The 8141-nt window shown below is 40.0% G+C and overlaps 1 protein-coding gene across 3 annotated transcripts in view; it reads left to right on the top strand.

The window, feature by feature from the left end:
- The window catches only part of tmeff2a (transmembrane protein with EGF-like and two follistatin-like domains 2a), a gene marked incomplete at its 3' end in the record, with an annotated part of 180747 nt that overhangs the window by 112949 nt on the left and 59657 nt on the right, over window positions 1–8141 (top strand). For all 3 annotated transcript variants that reach the window (XM_032512961.1, XM_032512960.1, XM_032512959.1), the window contains 1 exon segment: window positions 3169–3195. In XM_032512961.1, coding sequence (XP_032368852.1) covers window positions 3169–3195 — 27 coding nt within the window.

Genomic DNA, 8141 nt, shown 5'->3' with positions numbered 1-8141 from the left:
GTGTGTGTGTGTGTGTGTGTGTGTGTGCATGCATGTGCATGCATGTGTGTGTGTTAAAGCATCTGATGTAAGCAGCAGGTTAACAACAATTCCCTTCTGCTTTCCCCCTCTTCTAATCAATCGCTCCAAAACTGAAAGAAAAAAAAATCCCTTCAATTATGTATTGTCTACGGAGGTAACCATTTCTTTTCTCTTAGCACTCCTCCTCTGCTTTCTTACTCTTCAGTGCCTCTCACAAAATAATACTGTGTGGTATCTCCTCATCGTGACCCTTCATTTGGCAGACAAGTGGGCAAGAAAGTACGCTTGTGCCTATATCTCCCCTGCTATTTCGTTCTATTTTCTAATGCCAGTCTTTCTCTTCAGAAACCTCTACCCTTGTACAGATATTAAAGGTTTTTATTGATCTCCCATGAACCCCTTCTGACTTCAGCCTGATCCTTCAAGCTAAGCTTTTCATGAAACACTGCACATTTAGTGTCCTACATGTACCAAGGTCACTGAAATTCTGCAGATTTAAAGGGAGCTAAGACTGAGCAGGGCCGTTTTTGTCGAGGAGATTTCTTTTCCAACAATAAGGGTGCCCTGTGGGGTTTTTCTTGTTCAACAAATGTTTCCATTTACATTCAGTGTTACTCAACAAAACAGATTTTGTGTATCCTTGAGATCTAACGTGTTAACATTTTTTTAAATTGTGCATTGTTTAAATTCATATTTTCTTTAATATAGTTGTTGCTTGTTTAACCTGCAATATTCAACTTGGAGTAAAACACAGGGAGCATCTTTTTATAATAGACACTCCTCTTCCCATTTTGCAGCGTTATTATTTATATGACTGTGCTGAATATCCGGCAGTGAGTGCAAAGGAATGGAATAGATGGTAACGACAGCAAAACTACTTCATACAAATAAGTATCATTTCCAACTTGTGTGACCGTCAGCCTGCTCATCATGCTAGCTCCAGCTTATGCTTACAATGCTTGCAACAGTGTGATGGTCATCAAGGCATTTTAATGCTGATTGATTTTTATAATCTAGCATTGACCTTTAGTACAGTACTGTACATTTTGCTGATAAGTTTTAGAATATTGGATTTATTTTAAAGCCATTATGTGTGTAATCTTATTGTTCTGATTGTACAGTAATCCCTCGTTTATCGCGGGGGTTACGTTCCGAAAATGACCCGCGATAAGTGAACTAGCGAAATAGAAAAAAAAATTTTTTTTTACAATTAGCAACTATTACATGTATACAAAACAGTGACTCACGTGTAGGCCGTTTCATGCTCTTCAGACTGGGCCGCTGCATCCTGACTGCCTCTGCAGTGTTCTCTTCTTCTGACGTTTGTATCCAGGGTTATGTTTTTTTTCTGCAGTCATTAATCCAAGAGCTAATGCCGTCTCCATCCGTACCATGGTCTTGTGCGAACAGTTACAACCCTTTTTGCATTCGTATTAAAATTACAAGAAGCGGGAGTGAGGTTTTAGCGAATCAGAATGCAGAGCACAATGCACCAAAAAAAAAAAATGCATTATGAAAATCCGCGAAATAGCGAATCCGCGATAAGTGAACCGCGAAGTGGCGAGGGATCACTGTATTTTGATGGTGTTTTTTTTTTTTTTTTGTACAGAAAATTGACAATCCTGGTGAAAACTGGTGACTGGTGACTTTCAGTCCACACATCAGTGTACTATCATGGGCAAAGCAGTGCCTACATGCACTGCTGTCTGTCTATTTTATTATACTAAAACGTCTACTCCCACAACTGCACTATTAAAGGGACGGAATCATAAGGAGAAAAAAGTGTTTTTCCAAAAACAAAATTGTTCATATCTGCCTATATTTTGCAGACTTTGACTGGTTGCTTTGAGAGTTACTTTCCCTCGGCACAACTGGCCGTCTGCTGCACTGACCTCATAGAATCATCCCACTGGAAGGTTTTTTTTTCACATCAGAAATGCATTTTATCGACCCAAAGCTTACGTCAGTAAAGTATCAGGACAGCTTGCTGGTCAGACTCCCTACGTGTTTAGTGTGTGCACCTCTTCTAAACCCATCTCACATGAGTATTCATATGGAGCAGAGCTATTATCCCCCTACAGTCCTCGGAGGCCCTGCGTCTGGTCTCTGGCCCTGGGCATTTTAGCAGATCGCTTTATGCTGGGCTCAAGTTACACGCTGCCTGTTCTCCGAAGTGCTTATCAGTATCCCTTTCACGGCCGTATCGTTAAACAGTTCAGTTAGCTCAGTGTGTTTGAGGGAGCTTTACTCAGACTCAGTGTGAGAGCCATGGAGAACACATTGATAACTGGAAACAGAGTGTCTTCCTACCACAGAAAGGTCCACAGTTGGAGGTGTTATCATTAGGGGTGTGGGGGGGGGGGAATCGTACTGTATATGTCGTGATGTCTTTTGAGACAATTTTTTACATTGATTTTTTTTCCCTAGAATCAATATTTGTCATTTGGTATTTATACCAATGATTCACCTCAGTATTTAATGTGTGTACAGTGCCGCCGATGGCGACTACATCATATCGGTTTTCTACACCGGAAGTAGAAAATGCAGAACATCTATATTATGCACTTCTATATGAAGTTTCAGTTCATATTCATGTCAGTTCAGACTGACTGACTGCCATGTGGCGTTCTTTTTTTCTTTTTCTTTTTTAAACAATTAATTTTTTAGAAATTTCTCATGATATATTTTCTCTAGAAGTGTACTATTCAACTTTTGTTTTTGTTAAAGAAGGAAAAGAAAATCTCAATACTATTGAATCGCAATACTTGTAGAATCACAGCAAATGAAAATCGCAATACATATCGTGTCGCAACAATGTATCGTGAAATAATCAAATCGGGACAAATTCGTTTTGTCCCAGCCCTAGTTACCGTCGATGCACCACCCCAGGGCACCCTGCACTTTTTTGTTTTGAAAATCAGACTATCTGTATCACTTTCTGCTCTATCTTTAGAGAAACCTCCTCTCACTCAAACGCACCCTCAAGCACACCAAGTGTCTCACTCTTCACACTTTTCCACTCACCAGCAGATATTCACGTTGGCCTAGCCCTATACACACTCTTACATATGCAGACACACACGCTTATTCAGCTAATGTCTTGGCTGGGTGAGCCTCTGGTTAATAACTGTTTATTCTCCTCCGCAGATGCAGGCTCAGGATCAGGAGACGACGGTAAGATTACTCCCCTCCTCCTCTGCTCCATCTCCACATGCGCTGCGTTTTAATGTATTTCTCTGGGCTTATAGTCTTCTGCCACTGACAGCAGCATAAAATGCTGATTATGGAAAGACATGTGAACTGTAAGCCCAGAAAAGTCAGTTTGTTTCAAGGAAATTCGTGGCCTTAAACAATATGTTATGCATTCTTGAACAAACAAACAAGGTTTGACTTGAATGTACTTAAGCGTACAATACGTAATGTTCTGCTACTTGGAGTCTCTCATTTAAAACTATAACAAAAGACTTAGTTTGATGGCGTCCTGAACTGGCGTGGGATGACTGCTGTCATTGCGGTCTACTTCCTTCCTTCAGTGTTAATTGTTCAGGGGTTTTTCACAGGGAGCCGAATTATCCCGGAGGTCTCCTCTTCTCCAAAATAAGTGGACAAGGAGATGAAACTGATAAAACAAAAAAACTGAATAAAGCGGTTTACCTTCAAAATCCGTGTTTCTGCGGAGGGAATGCGAGCGGAGCTGCCACTAACGTTTGGCCGGCTTGTTTCCCTGATAACTTGAAGGCATCCTGCCATTCTAGCGTGGTATATAAAGCCTGCAGGAAGACTTGACTCTGATTGGCTAACAGTTAGCCAATAAGAGCCTGGCTATCAGCATCCTTTACCCAGTGCAACTGGGCAAGCTTATGAATATTAATGAGCTCAGGCAACATGACATCAGACTGACCAGTTGTTGTAATTGGCCTGATTTGTCCTCTTATTTATTCTCAGTCTAGAGCTGACAGAGGAGGTAGAAGTTCATCTTCACATTCACAACATAACACACACACATATGAACACATTTATTTTTAAATGCAAGGAAAAACAGTTTTGTGTCTTTAATGTCCACACATACGATGACTAAAATCCTTCATACGATTTAAAATAGAGTTAAAAAACGACCAAGATGTAAAAAGTGTATCAGAAAAAAATGGCTCAAAACGGGTTTTAATTTGAAAATTAATTTCAATATAGTGGACCTCTTGTTGGGTTAAGGGGGTGTCTTCTGCCTCCTCACTCACACAGGTTCGTGGAGCTGAGTTTCGCGATTTCAGTTTTATTTTCCATATCGTTACAACCCTATAAGATACGCCTTTATTGATAATAATAGGGGATCTATAAAACAAAAGCAAACAATTGAAACCTATGGGAAATACAAAAACGGTAATTGCAAGGTAAGGTAAAGTGACCGTAGTGTGACTAACAGCAGCTGAATCAGCAGGTCTACTTACCTACATGAGAAACAATCAGCATCAGTTTTTATGAATATTATTTCCACATTCTAATTTTAAACCAGATTGTCAAGCAACAAAAGAGCTATCTCTGCCTGCCAATGTATTTTGTTTGGCTATAACTATATCAATATACATATATTGCTTTTATTATTGGTTGTTTATCTCTAACTTGACAGGGCAATTCAGCAGGAAGTAGGGAGTGCTTACTAAGAAAAAAAAAACATATCAATGTGGCGTTGGTTGCATCACTAAGGAGAGTTTTATTATATACTATATATTTTTTAACGTTTTTTACTCATAACTGCTGCAGTAAATGATAATAAAACTAAAATTATAAAAACAAAAATAAAGGCTTGTGATGGATTTTTTTGCAAGTCTTAGCAAGACTATTGCTTGAAAGAGAGGAAACGATTTGAAATCTGAAAGTCTGCTTTGGAAAATGTTCAGCACTTACACAGCCCTTTTGTACACGGTTCACAAAAACAGCGTTGGCACAGTCCTTTGGGCATCCTAATCTCAAACTGATTAATTTGACTAATGTTGTTTTTTTGTACAGCTGGGAGGCCCAAAATACAGATCCACGCATACACACACAACAGTTCAGAGCTATTTTCAGAAGGACTTGCATGTGCATTATGTGTGCTACGGGAACCTTGTTCTCTTCAAATTGCTTATTTAGGGTTGTGTTATGAAGGAAGCGTTAGATTTTGTCCTCACACTGCTGAATGAAAGGAAGCACCGTGGCTGTTTCTCAGAATAGTGTGTGACCAACATTGCAATTAATAAACGGCGGAGCTGAACGAGGATGAGGGTTGGAAGGGGTTGATAAGTGTGTGAGAGTTCATTGTAATAAGATGGAGAAGAGCTTAGGGCTGAATAACTTTTGTGTGAGTATCCAATCATGTAAAACCTCCCTCTGATTAATAATCTGTCTTTCAAGTAAGACTCCAATTTGTTGCCTAATTGACTAACAAGACTCTGCTCTAACGTCAGTACTCGTTCGGTAGTCGAGCTCATCTGTCAGCGCATGTTTTAGACGCGTGCGTATATTTGCTCCTGTCCGTTTCTATCTGTCGTCCTGTGTGTTTACCCATGCAGTTCCTTCATTAACTCTCACGCATGGAGCCTCACCAAGCATATATGAGAGAAAGATTGGAAAAGAGATTAGTTCAGAAAAAGAAGGCAGCAGACAGACGGATGAACGAGCGGAAATGAAACTGGTGCTAGGTCAACCAGAGAGAGAGAGAGAGACAGAGACCGAGAGAGAACGCAAATGTGTGTGTGTGTGTGTGTGTGTGTGGGGGGGATGGACAAAGAGATGGCCTGAGGAAAGTCACAAAATAGATAACAGTACTGAGGAAACAGAAGGCGAGTGATGCAGAGATGGAAGGAGGAAAGGAGGGAAGACAGCGATAGGAAACATGAGGAGAAAGAAACAAAATGAAACAAAAATTTTCATACGTCTTCTTAACACAACATTCAGAACATTTGCATCTGAAAATGCTTGGCACGGATCCTTGTGGCAGCAGGGTAAAAAGCATAACCTAAACCTGCATTGTGTTTTCACATGTGGGCTGTAAAACCTGCCATGAGCATTTGTCTCTTTTCATTTTATTCCATCTACCAATGCCATTTAAGTCTAACTCTATGCTGTGCTGTCTATTGTGACAAGGATCACGCTTCCTGGGAGTGTTTTTTAAAGCATTTTATTGCATATATGCACAGAGCATGATATTTTCTTAAAGAATAAGCACCAGCAACGTTACCGGAGATAGTGTATAAGTGCGTCCTCATCCTGAAAGCCTTTCTTGTCTGCTTTTCATGTTGTTGTTTGGTTGTGTTTGGTGAGCCAAAGACACATGTACACCCTGGTGGACAACAAAGATAGATTAAATTCTATTCTATTCCTTTGTAAAGCATATGTATGTCCTTTTGCATGTAAAACATAATATTTGAAAATGCAATCAATAATCCACCCTCTGTTTAAGAGAGGTGTTGAATCAGCTTCATGGTTGTTTTTTGGAGGCTGCAGAGTGCATAAATGCTGTCTGTGTAATAGATTCACAAAATGCTCAATAATAAAACTGCCACTGCAAACTATAGGCCAGCCCTGCCACACACTTCTTTAGACAAAAATCGTCACATATGCAAAACATCAGGGCTGTAGTCAAGTCCACCTTTGTCGAGCCCAAGACATGTCCAAGACCAGGTCAAGTCCAGACCGAGTCCAAATGAGAGACAGTCAATACCGAGAGAGGAAAAAAAGAATCCTCTTCAAGACCACCTACTTACCTCTTCATAATTTATGTGACGTAAGAGACAGTATATCAACTATTTTAAGATGATATTATTGCATTACTTTTAATGATCAAAAAGCAAGTGCAGAGTAACACACTATAGGATCAAATTAGCCCATATTATTTACTTAAAACTGAAATTGAAATTTTTCTTATTTGTCCTGAAGGATCAATAGTACAAAGTGCTCTGTGACATTGTGTCTGTGGCCAAAATGAAAATGATTAATGCCTGATGATTGAGGTATATAATGAAGCCAGGCGTATACCAGGCGACCAATCCCAACCCCCCGTTCTAGATGAAGTTTAAATTAAACTCATACCTGTTTTCTGAACGAGTGCTCTTCATCAATGGTTTTGTTTTGAAGGGGGAAGTTACTTTAAAACGAAAGCATCTAGTGCTGTCGAGACCAACTGAATATCTGAATTGAATATCTTGCGAGTCCAATGGCAGAGTCAGAGACAAGACTGAGTCCAAATACCAATGAGGCCAAGACAACTCCGAGACAACATAAAAGCGTCTTGACTCCGGACTCAAGTACTAAAGCCCTGAAAACACAGAATGTAAACTAGACTGAATGTAAAGAGTGCACCAGAGTGTAAAAGTGCAGAAAATGCGTAGCTTCCCATTAAAAAGTCCAGAAGAAAAGGAAGTAAAGCAATGGAAGTACACCGCATACAGTTTATAAAGTAGAACAATTGCCCAGAACATTTTCTCATGTAGTAAAGTGTACAAATTCTATTTGCTTCCATAGAAATATACAATGCATTATCATGAACGTGCGTGTATGACATCCTGCGAAATTACGGTGACCGTAACGTGACGACAGGTCACATGACAGTTTAGTTTAGTGCTCTATACAGTTCAATTCGGCATATAAAAGGTTACTGTGAGCCGGGTACGGAGCATCGTGAGGTAAAGGTTGTTATAGAGGCCGTGGCAGTTGAGTTTGAAACCGAAAGGACTGGTTAATATTAGAAGAAAGGTTGTGGTTTGGGTTTAAACACTTTCAGGACACAAACACCTGTTTCCTGGGTGAAAGTCTTGTGTTTTCCCCTTAACTTGTTCTGGGACACAAGCTCCGCCCCCCTGCTTTTCAGCCCAGTGTCCTATGGTCTGCCAATCAACCCGACCTCCCAGCACGGAACAGAGTGGTCTCATACAGCAGCGATAAATACAGAGGATACATACCAATAACAGGGTATTTCCTTTCCGTAGCTATTTGTACAAAATGGTTCAAGAGAATAGCCTGAATTTATATTACAGCACTTGACTGTCCCGTTGTAACAAAAAACAGCAGTGATGTACTGTAAAGGATCAGGCAGGGAAAGGGTGAAGAGTTTAGTGTCTTTTTCACATTAAAATAAGCCGTCATCC

Source organism: Etheostoma spectabile, chromosome 4 (assembly GCF_008692095.1).
Source record: "Etheostoma spectabile isolate EspeVRDwgs_2016 chromosome 4, UIUC_Espe_1.0, whole genome shotgun sequence".
Taxonomy (NCBI): Eukaryota; Metazoa; Chordata; class Actinopteri; order Perciformes; family Percidae; genus Etheostoma; species Etheostoma spectabile.
Note: the sequence above shows the minus strand (reverse complement) of the source record. Positions and strands in the feature narration are given on the sequence as shown.